Source organism: Carya illinoinensis, chromosome 9, assembly GCF_018687715.1.
Source record: "Carya illinoinensis cultivar Pawnee chromosome 9, C.illinoinensisPawnee_v1, whole genome shotgun sequence".
In the NCBI taxonomy this organism is placed as follows: domain Eukaryota; kingdom Viridiplantae; phylum Streptophyta; class Magnoliopsida; order Fagales; family Juglandaceae; genus Carya; species Carya illinoinensis.
Window position 1 is genome coordinate 40,056,470 of NC_056760.1, and position 18,517 is coordinate 40,074,986.

An 18,517-nucleotide genomic window follows, 5' to 3' on the forward strand; every position below is an offset into this window, starting at 1 on the left:
CATTTGATCGTTGTATGATTTCATAAAGTGTCATAATTTCTTTCCTAAGAATCTTTTTCTAACTCGACGGTCCGAAATTGTTTTTCTGCAATTAACGAAACAAACACAAATAATTGGATCTCATGTAAATGATGATGCTTTAGCATGATGTTAACATAATTTTCCTTTGTTAATTACATGGAAAACTATGAACTGAAACACATGTTGATAACACAAACTTCAATCAGAATTCCAATATTTCTAAGAGTACATTTCTTTTTTTCTTAATTTGATCATCATTTAAATATTTAGAAATTTAAGCTAGTTGCAGTTCTATATGCTCCTTAAAAGATATACTACCTGATGTGAACCCGTGGAAAAGAGAATTCCTTGAACCTACAATCAAATTGAAAATTTATGAAGAAAGTCAAAATCAAGTCAATTGGATGGAAGAATCTAGATCCAGTGAGAACTCGTTTTGAGAACCTAGATCATATTAAAATTTAGACCCGTAGAAAAACTTATCTCAAGAACTCAGATTACAAAGGTGGAATGCCACAAAAGTTGTGATTTACCTTTGATAAATTCAATAGTTCAATAAAAAACAAGAGGAGATAAAACTCAACTCACAGTGAAATAATCACCAAATCATAAACTTGCATATCTTCTATTTAAAATGAGGCAACAAAATGTATTTAAACTAAACCCTCACAAAACCCTAGGCTAAAATAAAATCAGCCCTTTACAAAAATATCCCTAGGTGAACAGTGCGGCACTACAATTCTGTGAATAGTTCCACGGTACAATAACTCATTGAAACCTGAACAAAAATAATAATTTTTCCAACATGCCCTTAAGTCATTCTCATAATAAACTCCATTATTTTAAACTAATAAAATAAGCTATTTTAATGAAATAGGCCAAGTCGTATCTTCCATAACATATCACATTGATGAAAACTGAATCTTTTTATCTCAAACTCATCTTGAATATTTGGCTCTTGCTAGACTCGATCCAAGTGGATTGCACACATCTTTACATAACTTCCTTAATCTTCCTAACTTTCGATCTTGTGATTGCCCCATCTAAAACTTGCAAAGAATTTCTAAGACTTGATCCACCTTAGGCCATCACTACCTATACCATGGCATCATCAACGCCTTCAATATTGCAGTCTGCCACAGCCACCCTCTGCACAGTTTTGTCAGAATACCTTCGAGCCAAGAACACAAAAAATAGCATGTTCACAGCAGAAATTCCAGCCAACAGCCAATAGAATTTGTCCAAACGGCTAGTATTCAAATCTTTACCAAACCAACCGTGTCCATCCTTCTTGGTTAAACATCCAACAATGGTTATCAACCAACTACTCACGAAGTTTGCAGCTCCTGTAACACTTAGGTAAAATGCAATGCCTAAACTCCTCATAGAGTCTGGGACTTGTTCATAAAAATACTCCTGCAAGCCCACTAGAGCAAATCCATCTCCAATACCGAGGATGAGAAATTGGGGAGCCAACCAGAAAACACTCATGGAAAGTGAACTCTTTCTGGGATCATTCTCCACTACGCCTAGCCTTTTCTTCTCAACAAGGGCGGCAACTACCATTACAAGAATGGAGAATAGCATTCCAATGCCAATCCTCTGTAGGATAGTGATTCCTCGCTCGTTTCCTGTTGCCTTTCTTAGAGTGGGAACGAGGATTTTCTCGTAGATAGTGACAGCGATAATCATTCCAATGGCAGCAACGGCGAAAATGGAGGCCGGGGGAAGCTCAAAACCATTTCCAATCTTTCGGTTTAGCATAACACCTTGTTTGATAAAAAAAGTGGTGCGTTGTGCCATACAAATTCCAAATGGCAAAGTAGCAAGCCATATGGGGATCATGTTCAGAACAAGCTTCAACTCCTCAACCTTTGTCACGGTCGCAAGTTTCCAAGGACTCTGCTTCTCAGCTGGATTATCCTTGTCTTCAATAACAGCTGCTTTGTCAAGAAATCTGAAATACAATACCCAGAAAAATTATTCATCTCTCCAGTGTATCGATCTCAGTTTTTCATCCTGCTGTCTGACAAGGATAATTTGTGTTTAATTAAAATTAGGGGGTTGACATGCTTACTTGAGTTTGTTTGTGTGACACAGGAATCTCCCTTTGGTCTTCTCTGCCTTGAGAATTTCAAACAATTGAGCAACACTGGAAGGATAAGGAAGATTTCTCTTGCGAATGGCTGCTACAAGAACTTGCAACAATGGCGTCAAGGGGCTTCCTGTTGAATGTCTGTAACGATAAAATGGCCTTCCTGTGATGAAGATAACCAACGACACTGCCATGACTGCCGTGAATATGATATATGAAGCACCCCAGTTCACATGGTCTTGCACATACACAATCACAGTCACACTAAGTAGAAGTCCAGCACAATGGCCAAAGTTCCACCAGTTGAAGTATGTCGTCTTCTGCCTTCTTTCTTCAGTGTGATCATCATCAAACTGGTCCGCTCCAAAGCTCTCCAAAGAGGGTTTATGCCCTCCAGTTCCTACTGAGATCATGTAAATGGCAAGGAAAAATACCCCCTCGTGAACCTTCCTAGGCTCTATGCACATATCAGTCTCACAAGCCTTTAATCCTGGTATGAACCAAGACAACGTCAGGAGAATCAGACCCTACAGTATGTCAATATCAAGCACAGAATTTTGTCAGTCTTAAGACCCTGAAATGTACCAAATTTTGAGACTAATGATCTGGTCTTTAGATTTAAAGGAGAATTACCATGAGATAGATGATGCTTGACACGAGCGCTGTCGAGAATCGGCCTAAGTAAGCATCAGCGATGAACCCTCCCAACAGTGGCATCAAAGTAGTAACACCAAACCAGTAGTTCACGTTCTTGGTTGCTGTCTCAAGGTCTTGAAGCATTACTTTGCTGAGGTAAAGGATCAAGCTGGTTGCAATTCCAAAGTAACACAATCTCTCACTGAACTCGATTGCTGCCCAAATGATCAAACACAGTCACAAAAATTAATTTAGTTAAAGATAATTAGCTTTCTTGTACAGGTCTCCGTCATATGCATGTTACAACTTTAAATGCTTATTGCTTGTTTCAATATATATTTTGATTCTCTGGCGAGATTTAAACCTTTCGAAAAGAGCATCATCACTCGGTTAAATGAAAAGAATAAACTCTTTTTTTTTTTTGTTTTTGGAATGGTTCTACTCATCACTACTGGGTCCTTTATCCGTGTTGACCTCAAAAAGTGGTAGGGCCGATCTACCAATTAATTATTTCCGATGTTTCCGAAGCAATGAAGATTGTGGGGGCCCGGAAGGATTTTATCGTATATTTGTTGTAGACGTGCAAAATGGTGATGAAGGATATATTGTTACTTTTATGTTCATTTAACCGAGTGGTGATATGCTCTTTTCGAAAGCTCTAATTTTACGCCAATTCACATAGAGGATCGATTATTTGACCAAATGCTAAAGATGAAAATTTTGAATACCGTATCGGATGATGTATCGGTCAAGATACTGGACTGAAATATTTCAATATCGATACTGTTTCGTGATAGTCTATATATGAATAAATTATATATATAGATTATATTTTAAACTAATAGTTTATATATGAATAAATTGTACGTAAATATATATATATATATAAATTATAAATATTCTAATCTGAATTAAGGGTTAAAAAATAAATTTATAATTTAAAAAAATAAAAAAATATAAAAAATAAATATTAAAATATCGACGGTATGTCCGATAGATAGACCAGTATAGATTATGATATTTGGCCTATATGGCCGATACCTAACAAGTCTACATGGTATTATATGATACAGGCCAAAAGACAGAAAGAAGAAGCAAGTATGGTTTAGAAATTAACAAGTCTACATGATACAGGCCAAAAGACAGAAAGAAGCAAGTCTACATGGTATTATATATATGGCACTAGATTTGGGTCACTAACAAGCAGTAACGAACAGATCATCAAAGTGGAAGTTAGGGACCTAACATGAGTTAATTCATGTTGAAGAAAGAATATGTCTTTTTCAGGAATTATTCCACAAATACGTATAAACATATAACTTGTATACCAATATTTGATCAAAAAGGATGGATAAGTAACACATGCAAAGAGCGTTCGGTTTGTATATATGTTTCCCCGTTCCTGTAGTTTCAGCCTTCAGCATATCATGTGTATATATATATATATATATAATTGGGAAGGGTACTGCATACAAGTGACAGATTAATTAATTAATTAATACTCTGGTTGCATGCCAGTATTGGGATGAGGGAAGATATTGAAAATTTAGAAGGATTTTTCCTCCACCTGAACACATGCAGTTCTGGATATAAGTAGCAGCATGCAGGGAGGGTGTTATTGATCTGTGACATGCACTAATTGCGATTCGTATTACTTACCAATAATAAACCTGGAGGCCTTCCAAACACCAGTGGAAGCCCGAAGAGCCACTTTTCCTTTATAATCCACAGAAGAACCATAACCCAATAAATTATCCTGGTCAGTCTGATCTCTTGGTTGACCAGCTCCCTGCTTACTGATCTCCTCCATCTCCTCAGATCACTCCCTTGAGCTAAGATCAGGAAGCTGGTAGAATTTATAAGAAAGAAAGGCTAGCTGGTAGCTAGCCTAGCTATACGATTCGAAAGAGGATTTAAGCTAGTGGCCGTAGGAGAGAATATGATTGGTGTGATATGCTTGGCTTTGGGACTGTCATATATATATATATATATATATAGAGGATCGAGGTTAGCTTTTTCTCCACGGACTGAGTTTGGGTTTGATCTGAGACATATATTCTCCCGTGTGGGTCCGAGAGACAGATAGAGGTGTCAAACTTTCTACTTCAACATCGTGCCAATGATGCGAAAGAAAGAAAAATATACAATCTTTGTAAAGTTGAAATCTTTAAGAAAATAAATTAATTAATTTTTAATGTATTATGAGACTAGTCCTATCTCTAAATTAAACATATAATTTCATTAATTATTTTAAAAAGTGCCTTTAATTTCTATATATGAACGCAAGTACTATCCGCCTCATATTGACACACACCTGCTTGTATGAAAATAAACGCGCAACTACATGATTAGTTTCCACGTTTGAGATTTGGCATTTATCGCCTTTTGTACGTTTCCTCTTGAGTGGCTCTTTTTTTAGATTAATTTGTCATTTATCGCCGTGGATTATATCTATCTGTTATAATACGTGATTATTCAATAAACAGTAAATTTCTTGTCCTTCCCGTTTGACAAGGATTTTTCACGTTGGCATTCTTATTTTTTTTCACTCTTTTCTAAGACTCATTGACCCAGCTGGAATTCTTCCGTTTCGTCAACGTGATCCATTTGCTCGCACTTCATCTCACCGTCAGATTCCCTCCCGTCAAGCTCCCCCTAAACCCCCCGCACTGTCAAGGTCCCCCCAAACACCTAGTGCCGTTCTGCATTTCCTCTCCCCTCCAAAACCCCCGACCCATCAGACCTCACCCCGACGGATGCTCTCTGCATTTCGTCTCCTTCAAGCCCCCCTTCAATCCCGAAAACCGTCTCCCTTCTCCCTGCATGCTGGTCTGGGTCAAGCCATCTCCTCCCTCCTGAAAACGCTCTCCACCACTCCCTTCATTTCGTGTCCTCCAAAACTTTGGTTTATGGGACTATTGACTCCATTCCAAACTTTGTATAAACCCCAACGCAACAAAATGATAGAGAAATTGTGGTTTTTACATGGAATCCTGAAATAAAAATCATAGAATGGTGCATCATAATTGACGTAACGATGATCAAACAATTGAGATATGATAAGTATACAAAGAAGTAGTAATTTTTGTTTTGTGGAGCACTTGGTGCTCAAAACAGACATGCAAATTCCAAGCAAAGACCAAAGACATAGGGACAAAATCAAAGAGAATAACAAAGACCAAGTAAATTCCAGAGAAACAAAAAAAATGTAGAGAGTGACTGATACAGGGAAAATGGAAAAAAAAAAATCAATTTACTTAGAAATGCACGCAGGTGAGACGAAATGCAGGAGGTTCTCGTTGACGGCACTAGAAATGGGTCAGAGATGAGGTAGGAGATGGAGGGAAAGGGAGAAGACGAAATGCGAGGATGTGAAGTTGCCGGGGGGGAGGGGGGTTGGAAATGATTTTGACGAAGAAATGGAAAGGTCGAGCTATGTGACTCGGTCAATGAGTCTCAAAAAAGAAAGGAAAAAAATAATAAAGAATGCTTTAGTGGTTGCCACTTGCCCCACGTCAAGCGGAAAATCAAAACGGGATGACTAAACGGTATCTCTTGTTTTTTTTCCAGAAGGAGAAAAAAGAAGAATATGCAAGTACAAAAAAAAATGTATTTTATTACAATAGTAAGTAAAAACACATAATTTAAAAGATTTTTTTATAAAATAATGAGAAATGTCATGGATTTTTTTATATAAATTTTTTTTATAACATAAATATAATTTAATTAAAAATATTGTATTTTAAGATTTGTGTTAATTTACAATACTTCAATTTCAATATAAATTCTTTAAGTTTTTATTAATCATTTAAGATTACTAAAAATTTATTTTGCAGAAATATTTGTCATATATAAAAAATATTATAGCACAAGCTTTAAATAAAGAGCAGATGATTCAATTTTTATACACCCTGACTGATTCAATCAACAATATTACAAGAATTTCAATATCATTTGTATTGATCTTGTATAAAATGATACAAAATGATGAATCATAATAAAAAATCAAATGACTCATATTTTGATTTAATGTTTTTGTTAGACTTAGTATTAAACTTATCGCAAGCTTGAACTAATTATGTTTTTGTTAGATTTAGTATTAAACTTATCGGAATGAATTTTGCTAAAACTATCAATGTTATAAATATGTATTGAACTATGTTACAGTCCAACTATGTTACAGTTTGAACTAATGCTTTTATCTTTTAATCTATGCAAGCATCTAATTATTACGAGTAATGTTATATATAATCGTGGAATGTATAAATTCTGTACAATCGTTTTGAAAAAGAGTTGTGTCCACGATTAAAAATTAATGTTTTTTTATATGAGTCCCGTATTAATTTATTTTTTTCAAAAAGACTACGCGGTACTTATACAACCACGACTACAAATATCATTCTTAATTATTATGCTCTACTTAACTATCATTACTCTAAATATTTATTAGAATTTATATTTTTTTTCTAATGTATTAAATTATTGATAAAAATCAACTTTTATATAATATATATATATATATATATATATATTTTAACGACTGACAGAACATAGGAAAAATATAGTTGCAAGCACAATTATGTACTAATCTGTACACTAATGTAATGTGATTGGTCAAAAAGTAGATTTTATTAAAAATAATATTAATTTAAATTTTAAGTATAAATAAATCAATATTGATATATAGATTAATACGTGACTGTGCTTATATATAGCAAAACTTTATGACATAAACTGGTCTGGTCCAGCGTGACGGTCGACTTAGCGTTGAAAATCTTCTTCGGTATTAATGACAAAAAAATTGACGTTTTGATCCAAGAAAAACTCGAGTAGTGTTGTACGGTCTATTATATATGTCTATCAATATTTCTCTCAATTAATTTTTATTATTTTATTTAAAAATTAACAAAAAGTTAATTGAAGGATATGATTAAATTGAATTATTACGTATTTTATATTTAAAATTAATATATTTTAATTAATTTATTAATATTATTATTAATTTTAGATAAAAATATAGTTAATAAGTATAAATTTAAACTATGATTTAAATTAATTAATATCATAATTTATGTTTTATTTTATAACATGAAATTTAATTAGTCAATATTTCTTCACAAACACTACAAACTTAAGTCTAGCATAGACTATTCTAGCACCTGCTGCATTGCAGCATTGTACAGAAACCGTGGCTCACGTCTATATAAGAGCCTCATGTAAATTTATTCGATTGAATGACAAATACAAAAAACCAATACGTTTCTGTAACGAAAGCGATCTCAAACAATTAAACAAAAGAAAACACCTTTCTACACGCAGCATTTCTACAGAAAGTCGTCTGGACGGGACGGAAGTAACTTACACGGGACAGCAGGCCATTTATTTTGATGCGAGTTTCAGCTTTTCGGCAACAACTGGCGAGATAGAAAAACAATTGTGTCCTTTTGGGCAACTTGTGAGTGGTATTATCAACGTGTCAATTAGTAGTGCCTCCGTCAACGTACGTAGACCAGTTCCAACCTGTCATGCCATGTAATTTGGTCGAAGCATTAATATCTCGTAGATACTAATATATATGAGTGATGCTAGAGTCACCAAGACTCCGACTGAATACCCACCGAATGTAATTTTTATTTTTATTTTTAATTTTTTTTCATTTATTTTTTATATTATTAAATATTTAAAAAAAAGATTTACCACATCACTTAAAAAATTTTACTTAATCATTAAGTCAAAAAATATTAAAAGAGAAAAAAAAAATATTTCGTAGACTTTTGGATCCTCGAAGAATTTCTCAATATATATACATTGTCAGATTAGCATTCATGTGGGAACCATACCATTTTCCAACCAATATTGGTCATAACTATCTATCACCGTGAATAATAAATGAGAATTCCTTCTAGCCGGTTCGGCTATTTTTTTCCATTTAACAACCGGCCATTAGTTTTTAGACACATAAGCTTTCCACCATAGTTAGTGTAAACCATCACTACAGAGAATTATCAATTAGACAACCCTCTCCTTCTGAAATAGAATCTAGCGTCTCCCCCCTGCGTGAAACAGAACCCAACCCACCCCTCCCCTTCCCTTGCATGAAAACAGAACCCTTCCCATAAGCGAAATTGAACCCCTCCCAGTTGAAGTAGCTTGCAGCTCCTCATTTCTCCCTCCCTTGGCGGCAGCTCGCAGCGCACCCCCTCCCATCGAGAAACAGCATCTCTCCATTGAAAACATAAATAATTAGAAATATTTGTAGAAGCCAAAACAATAAAATGTACCCAGATTCTAATAAATATTCCTCTAAAAATAAAATAAGTATTTCAGATCTCTCTTTCTCTCTCTCTCTAACTTCAAATTGTTGTTCATTACAAACACTATAGCTTTTCAATTCCATAGTAATCCACTGTAAGTTTTCTCTTTACTCTCTGATCTCTTCTCTCATCTCTGAGTACCATATGTGAATGTGCAACGTCAAGAAAGTCTAATAATGTAAACAAGGTTGATTAATATATGTAGGTAGCTAATGTCTGTGTAATAATAGGTGCATCATATTTTGAGAAATCTCATTTCACTGAAGAAATCTCATTTTTGTTAACCGATTTAAAAAAAAAAAAAAATTAGTGGGTGATCTATGAATTACCTAAGCAACGCCACTAAAATTAGCTATGAACCACGGAATTGGAAGTGGGCGACGGAAAGCGGTGGAGCGGATTGAATCTTGGTCTCGTAGGGCAAGTCGCCTGGGTCAGTGAACAACTAGTGGAGGTGGATGCGGCATCGAAATGGTCGTGGTAGACTGGTGGAGGTGGATGCGGGAGGTGGAAGGCACTCGCTTCTCAGTTTCTCATTTCCCCAATTTTCTCCTTCAAAGCCTCTTCTATCTTGTGTGACCGAGTGTATTGGATTTTGGAAGTAATACCTGACGTGTCTTTATTTAAATGGCTGGATGTTAACAGCCTAATATCAGCCAGACCGCTTAGAAGCGGCTTTGATAATAAATATGATTATAGAACGGTGCTTGAAGTCAATCAAACCTAACCAAGAAGTTCACTTATATTTTATATTTTTTAGAAAAAAAATAAAAACCTTTGGGGGCAAAGAACTTACGTTAAAAAATTTTAAAAAGTTGATTTTTTAGGATTTTTCAAAAATTGGGGGTTGACCAAGACTATGGTGAGTTGGTTCCTAAATGTACCACTTATTATAAGAATAATGATTTTTACAAATTTTAAATAGATCACAAATCTCGTGCAGTCCTTCTGTGTAAAAGTGGATCATATCATAAAAATATATATAAGAAAATTTTAATTTTTAAGTGGGATATGCCTTTTAACAGAAAGTTTATATACGATTTGTCTATTTAAAATTTGTATTTAATATTATTCTTTATTATAAACTCATTGTAATAATTCTTTAAATTAAATACTGATATATTAAGCGTATTAATAAATAAATTTGAGAATAAAATTTTTCAAATTAATTGGTATCCATGTCAATATTGTTAGGGGGACTGATAGGGACACCCATAGGGGTGGCCAAAGTTTCTATTGAGAAGTGCAAAAGGCACCTTTTATTTTGTATATTATATAAAGTATTTTTTAAATCATTTTAAATAGTTTTAAGAAAAGAAAAAAATCTAAACTTATTTAAAAATACTTTCTTAATCTTAAAAAAAACACAATCAATAGCCTTTCTCGATGACTTTCCTCGGTGGAATAATCATTTCTCTATTGTCAATGTCTTTAAAAAGGGCAAAGATGGTTAGAATCTTGTCAAATTGAATTGATTTAAAATAGATTAGAAATACTTTGTAATCACTCGTTTATCAAGTAAATTTGTAATAAATAGTGTGTATATTTTAATATTTTCCTTCAATCCCATAAAATCATATAATTCAATATAAGAAAAATGTGCATTTATTACGAGTTATTTGCAATGAAAATGAATATTTGTGATCAAAATATACTCATTTTGACAAAAAATTTCGTAAGAAATAACTGCTAGTAAATTATTAATTTTTTGGCAGTGATTTGTGGTGGAAGTGAATTCTCCAAATAGAAAATAGATGAGGAAGCATGTGCCTTGAGCTATTGATTTGAGGCAGGAAGACGCCATCATTTACTTGTAATAGTAATACCATAGGTGTTACACTTACGCCTCTGCCTCCTCAGCCCATGAACTGTTATTTGGGACTTTAAAGCAGAGACTGAAGGCCCCATATATATATACACTAGATCAAGAGCATATGTCAAACATATTTATTTAATTGAATTAAACAGATTTCTTATAAAAATAATATGGTTTTTTACACGTTTGCCTAGTTCCTTCTCAGGGGAAATAGCTTGTTAAGAAATCAAGGAACACATACCAATTGAAATAGTTTAGAACTCGTTGCATCGACGTGTCAATATCAACTTCCATGAACCTTGAAAATAAAAACATCATCTTTTAACGGGCAAACGGACTAATACAAGTAGTGTTATCCATCTATGCAACTAATGCCTTTAGTGTGTGAAAAGCATTTTAAGACGATAAGACGATGGACCAACCCCTTCATGACCATTTTGTGGGGCATAACATTCTGATCACTGTCATTCCCATTTTTTTCCATTAGTTTATACATTAAATCTATAAAAAGAAATGTAATGATTTTCATCAGGAAGGGAATATAAAATCACCAATCTATGTCAAACCAACATGAGGCAGCAGTATTTCAATCAATCATGATTTCAAAACTATATTGCAGGGCTATTTGTCAGTGCAACTAAATGTTGTCTGGTATGTTAAAGGCAATTTAGGAAAGATGACAGACCAAACAGTACTTTGACCACTTTGCAAGGCATAAGACTCCGAGCACCATCATCCCATATATTTTCCAATAACTGGTATGTTAACTCTATATAATATGGCAAAGATTTTCACCAGGATGGCAATATAAAATCACCATAAGATTGTGAATCAACACTAGGCAACATCATTGTCATGATAACGACATCAAATCTACACTGCAGGCTAGTGTCCCCAGATCCAACAGAATTACAATCAAAATAATAATTAATTAGGGCTGAAACGATTAACCAAAGTCACTACAACAAATAAGCTCATTACCGGCGAACACAAGTCGCCGAAAATAGTATAATTTTCGCCACAAAAGCTTATTTCCGGCTGAAATTAGCTGCCCCAAAGTGGCCAGAAATTTTGAGCCACTAAAGATTTTTTCCGGCTACAGGAGCAAATGACAGAAATCTATTTTCGGCAACATTTAGTCGCCGAAAAAAGTATAAAAATGGCCACAAATACATCTGCCTACCTGTGATCATAAATTTTTTTAATACGATTTTTTTTCACTTTTTTTTTTAAAATTATATTAGTTTTTATCCACTCTTATCAAATGATAAAATATGTCTTTTTCTTACAAGCACTCTAGAATTAATTGAAATTTAATGGATTTCATTCCCAACAAGTAAAATTTTTCTTGGCCAACAGTAAATTTCTCAACAAAACAAACTCTGAATATCACAATAAAATAATGAGTTTGTTTATTATTTCTTCAACAACTCGAGATCAGTTTGGCATTGTTTCTTAATATCACACTCATTATTTCATTACAAAGAACATATAGATATATATAAGTATTCAAGGGAAATCCAACCATTCCAAGAGCCAAGTGCCTAAGAAAACCACTCAAAGGAGTATTAAGTTATTTCTTCTTCCACCTCTTTAGAAGGGAGGGAAGGAGGCTCAGACATGATAAAAGTCCTATAAGCTGAGATTACAGCGAGAATAATGAGACACCAAAGAGCCAAGGCATGGAGAACTAAAGCTAGCTTCATTCTACTGCAAAACCTTCCGTAGGAACTACATGCTTCACTCCATGAGATTTCTGTCACCATTGTAAGCTAAGTACAGTATCTCCAACACTGCTGCCCCGGATGTGACTATTAAGCAAGCTACAATCTGCACCAGAAAAATAATTGCAAAAGAAAATTGCTATTAGAACCTTTTTTGGAGGAAGATTTCAATGTTTATTTTTTCTTCAATCTGTATGGAATATTTTAAAATACCAAAATTTATGTTACTCATCATTCACATACTACACACCTAAAGCAAAACAGAACATGTCGACAATGTTTATTATTAGTCCTCACTGCAATTTCAGGTAGTACTCCAACTTGACAATATAATGAATATCTACAATAAAGAAAAACTCCAATGCTATCTACTTTTAAACTTGCATAAAGATATTCTCTTCTGAAGTAAGACAAATTGACTATATATAATTATTGAAAAATTTGAACTTGTTACCAATAAGTTGGAAAGGATGTTTTTGGATCACCCCTCAGACTGAGTGGAGCTAATGGTTCTAACAATGACTGCACAAGATTAGCTTCAGGACAACTACTTGAGCCAATTGGCCATCTCATTGGAACAACTAAATCCCTGCAGCAAATGCAATGACAATTTAGGTATACATTAAGGAAATCTTGGTAGTTGGCCCCTCTTTTTAAGGAAAGAAGTGCCCAAAAATATTTTGCTTTCTTTCCCTCCCATACCCTGCAGGCCCAAGGCAAATGTTCTGGCAATGCTAGGGGGCAGGAAACCTGGAAACTATGAATTGGGTACCAGAACAAAGTAATTACTCCTATTTTGTAATAACTCTACTAAATGCACAGCAAAATCCACCCAAGTTTTGTGCCATTTGAGATGCAAGTAGTACAAAAGTTCTAAACAATTGAATAAATTTTTTTTATGAATAAAGTTCTAAACAATTGAATAATTCATCTGCAACAAGACCTTCTAAAACGTTATTGATTATAATGGCAACTCTTCTGCAAAATAATTTATATTCATCAAGGTCATTATGAAAAAAAAAAAAACCCAGAAACAAAGAAAACTAAGGTGTCCCAAAGCCTATGCCTCAAACTAAGGTCTAGCCGTGTCTTTGAATGGGCCTCCCACACTGCAGGACATGTAAGAAATACCAAAACAAGTTACAAGAATTAAGAGATTATAATGAAGGAAGCATTAACTAATCCATGTTATACTAGAAAACAAAAGGCCCACACAAAATTCTGTTGTATTCAAAGTAGTAGACTACCTTCATATTATAGAGCCTTGAAATTTAATAAGCAACTTAGGGAAACTGAACTCTTCTTCAGCAAATAATCCAGATACTTCAATTTTCTAATAATATTTTACCAAGCCTGATATCAAGGGTGCAAGTCACACAAACATTTGGAGAAATACAACCTAATACAGTACACACTACCATTAAATATGAACTCTTTGATCAGCAATTGAAAAATAAACCCCAGTCCAGAGGAAAGGAGAGGGGGCAGGGAGAAAAATTGTGGAAAAATATCATGAAACCGCTGTTTTCACTTCGTGTTAGTGACCTGTGCATATGGGCCAATCAGATTCCATGTCACCCCAATATTCCTAACCTATTGTCTTGTTCTAATGGTACTTGTATTTCTTTTTTCTTAATTATAAACCATGACTAATGAAAAACAAAGGGTAAAATGGTAGAATGAGTTCACAAAAAACCTCCCATTACCATCACTACCACTGCTAGAAATACTATAGGTAAGGCAAAAAACGAAGCGATAAGAACAACAACAAAAAAGAGGACATCAACAAGACTTACGTTCAGGAGGATTGAAAGTTATCCACTTCTTGATCATCAACACCATTGCATAGATCACTATTGAACTTTTTCAATAATTATTTAATTTCCAATCACTTGAATGCAAATGTTCTTACCTCTTAGCACAGGACTTTAGTACCTGTTCTATTTGTCAGTGTACATGCACTAACAAAATCCCAAGTGAGAAAATGGTTAAAAAAGAGTCAAAGAAAAGGATACAACTTTAGACAGCAGAAAGCTTTAGTGAATTTAAAAGATCAACATATTGATGTAAAATGATCTAAAGATAAAGTCAGCAATGCTGCAGAGAGATGGAGTTTTTTTTATGAAACTCCATTTTTTGGTTGTTTGTTTGGTTGGCCTGTAGGAAAAGTCCAAGCCATGTTCTAGGAAACTACAAACAGCAGAAAAACCAGGGGGATTGAAAACAGGAGGATTATAAAAACGTTTATTAGCTAAATTTTTTTGGCATCAAAATTATAAAAAGGTATTTATGGCCAGATCTAGAGAAGTTAAAAATAGGGGGATTGAAATTCAGTATAGATATAAGCTAACCAGGCTTAGAAAAACCAAGTAATGAGTCCTAAAACTCTTTAATTATGATTCATTCTACTACAATATATAGAGCTAGCATTTCTCTCTTAGCATTAGAAGTAATTTCTTGTATTTTCTACAGAACTCAAATCCACCAATGGATCTGGGAGACATCGATCTTTTCCAGCTATTTATGGCCGTTCCTACAAAATTTTGAAGCCCGCAAACAGAGCAATGCTGAAAGTATTTGGTCTAGGTATGTAAGTATACAACAAGGAAAAAATCACAACAAAAGTAACTATTTCTATAGAAAAATTCACAGAGTTTAATCTCGTGTTCTGCATCTACCCTTGGATTACAAAAAGATTTGTAATCGAACGAAAATCAGACTACTCAAAAACAAAGAAAAAGAATAAACATCTAAGATAAAAAACTACACAAATCGGAAAGCTGTAAGCTCACATATAGAGAGAGAGAAAGAGAGAGTAACCTTGGCGAATCCGAGCGAGAGTTAGAGAGAGAGAGCATGACAGATAAAGTCAGAGAAACTGACCAGCGACGACGAGAAGACGGACGGCGGCGAGACTACGGCGTCGGTGGCAGCGCTTGGAAATCCCGTGAGAATCTTAAATCCCTAGAGAGACAGAGAGAGAGGGAGTGGCGAGAGTGACGGAAAGGGCAAAAATAAGGGTATTTAGAATAGTTACTACGGCGAGTAGAAGTCGCGGTAATAAGTCATTTAAATGCCAATTACGAAATTGTGGCAAACCTTTGTCGCTGTAACATGTTATTATAACGACCTATAATTACGGAATAGGGTTATTTTTGGCAAAACTATTTCCGGCGACCAAAACTCGTGGGAAAAAGTGTTTAATTCCGGCTACATTTTCCAGTTAGCCAAAAAATCTCGACTGAAATGAAAATGTTATTTTTTTGCGGCGATATTTGTCTTGTAGAAAATAAAAATAGTCCAATCTATTAATTTTTTTTGTAGTGAGTTCAACATCTGTATGCTTCAAATGCAAAAGCAAAGAGCTAGTAGTGAAGTGAAACCAAAACAGAAACAGTAGAGTTATCGTCTGTAAACAACTTCATGGTTAGAACCTAATTTGAAGTTCTCAGTTAAACAAATGTAGACGTTTTAAATGTAATTAAGGTTGACATGATGCAAATGAAAAAATACCTTTCTGACACACGTAGCATTTCTACATAAATTCGTCTGGACGGAATGGAAGCAACTTACACAGGACAGTAGGCCATTTGTTTTTATGCGAGACAGCTAAAGACCTTTTAGCTTTTTGTCAACAACAGGTGAGATAGAAAAATGCTATGCACAACCGCAAGATGCCCCCGCCATGGCCTCGTGTCCTATGTGGCATAAAAGACAGTGGCATCGTTTTCTTTTGAGATAGGATTCCTTCTGCCTTTTCTTTTCTTGTCATTTCTTTCCCTCTCCTTCTTTACCTCTCATTCCCTTCGATTTCCCTCCACGTTCTCATCCCATCAAGACTTCGAGAAGCAAAAACAATTTCCCTATGATTTTGGTGTCTCTTTGTATTCTCTTTTCCACGAAATCTATGAAGACACCTGTGTTCTCCCTTCTCCACGAAGTTCCATCCCCGTTGTCCTCCCTCTCCCCCTAACCTCCATCCCCGTTGTCTTCACCCTCGAACTAGAGCCAACAAACCTATGAACCCACACCAACCCACACAAACTCGCAGTTACCCACAAAAAACAAAGACAAGCTCGAAGCCTGGCAGAAAAAAATTTGAGAAAAACAGAGGAAAGCAGAAGAAAATCTGTTTGATTGCTAAGAAAACAAAAGAAAACTTGAAAGTAGTCTGTAATAGCCCGTTTGGTTGCCGAGAAAATAGAAGAAAATCATGCAATAGTCTGCACTAGTCCGTAACAGTCTGTTTGGTTGTTGATAAAACAGAGGAAAATTACTCATATCCTACAAATATGAGATTCGAGACAACAACTGGTAGATGTCGTGCGTTCGTCGGCTTCGTGTGGTGTCTCCATGTGCATGTGGTTGGGAAAAAAGTAGTTGCAGTTTGGCACAAAAGTGATTAGCTTTGTCGAGTTTTGTCGATTATCTGTTAATTCAATTGCTTCATTTGTTGAAAATTAGAATGGAAACAAATGGATGAAATAAAAGCAATGAAATAGAAGGCAATGCAATGATGTTGTTTCATGTACTGCAAGGTTCAAACAGATTTTGAGGACCTCAAACTATTTGAGAACGTTCACTTGGGTTTGATGACTAACAAAAAGGAAAAAAAATGAGACCCAGAAAGAAAAAAAAATTAATTAAAAAAATAATAATAAAAACGCATTAGGGCGTAGCAGACTCTTTGTTCATTTCACAAAAAGTTTTAGAAACTAGAAGATGGGTGATTTGGTGGGGAGGAGTTGATGGTGGGTGAAGAGAACAATGAAGATGGTGGGTTTTGAAGTTGGGTGAAGAGATGAAGATGGGGAGAAGACGAAGTGGTTGGCTCGGTTTGTTTTATTGTTCAAATTAGAACGATGTCGTCTAATGAGTATGCTACATAGGCGCCGAGGCTAAGGAGGGGACGCAGGCCGGTTGTCCCTAGCATTTTTGGGTGAGATATGCGCTGGATTTTGACGACGCACGGAATGGATATAAAAGGGAGGGGAGCAGCAGGGAGATTTCAGCTTTTATTCTTAGTATTGTTTTATTTAGTTCTTGAGAGAACGCATGTGTGGAGAGGGAGCTAGGCAGTGCAGTTGCAAAGCCTGTGGCCCAACTGTCGCTGCCCAGCCTTCCTCCTCCTTCTGTAGCATCCTCTCCAGTTCTTGTTAATTTTGGTTTGCTTATTTAACTTATGTAATTTATTTTTCTTGCATTATACTAAAGTTAGAGGTGAAGTATAATGATTTAGATATTGTTTCCAATTAACAATAGAGTTTATATTGTGAGTTTGATCGATTGAATGGTTTTATTATTAGAAACTTTGACTATTTATATATTTATCTTGATCCATTGTGATTTTCGAATATATTGAATGCTTAAAGAATCCCTATGATATTCAAATGAATTTGTGAATGTTTTAATCATCAATAGTTTATGCTTAATCTTTAGTAATTAATTTTATTGGCCTTTAACTTCTAAATCATTCAATTAGACAGAATTGACTTTCTAGTTTAATTGAAATACATTGATCGGAAATAATATTCTAAATTATTAGATGAAACCTTAAAACTTTAGTCATTTTTCATATCTTTTTATTTTACCATTTTAGTTATATTATGCTACTTTAAAAATGTTCACTTCATTCATTGCACTGATCGCCACTTTTATTTTCTCTTTGTAAATATCTTTCATCATTATATGAATTTGATTTTAAGCACACTTTTCTTGAAGAGACGATCTAGAAATTTTATGTATAATTATTACGTGACATCCTACTATATTTGGGATAGCCTTTGTGCTACTCGTTTTAGAACGAGTCAACTCTTTTTACTCTACTTCTTTTAACGTATGTAAAATTCTTAGTTGAAAAGTTTTCTCATGGGTGCAGGTTAATTAGCCTTTTTGAAGTCAAGTGGTAGTG

The 18,517-nt window shown here is 34.6% G+C and overlaps 1 protein-coding gene and 1 long non-coding RNA gene across 2 annotated transcripts; one reads left to right on the forward strand and one right to left on the reverse strand.

Annotated features, from left to right (window-relative positions):
- Positions 1-615: 615 nt before the first annotated feature.
- Positions 616-4,693, reverse strand: LOC122276669 (protein NRT1/ PTR FAMILY 5.6-like). Its single transcript, XM_043086549.1, has 4 exons — positions 4,412-4,693; positions 2,750-2,967; positions 2,099-2,643; positions 616-1,978 (listed from the first exon to the last, which is right to left on the reverse strand). The coding sequence occupies exons 1-4, from the start codon at positions 4,560-4,562 to the stop codon at positions 1,117-1,119; spliced, it is 1,776 nt and encodes a 591-aa protein (XP_042942483.1). The 5' UTR covers positions 4,563-4,693; the 3' UTR covers positions 616-1,116.
- LOC122276671 lies at positions 2,233-2,760 on the forward strand. Its single transcript, XR_006228927.1, has 2 exons — positions 2,233-2,317; positions 2,454-2,760. It is a non-coding gene; the product is annotated as an uncharacterized LOC122276671 (long non-coding RNA).
- Positions 4,694-18,517: the final 13,824 nt, after the last annotated feature.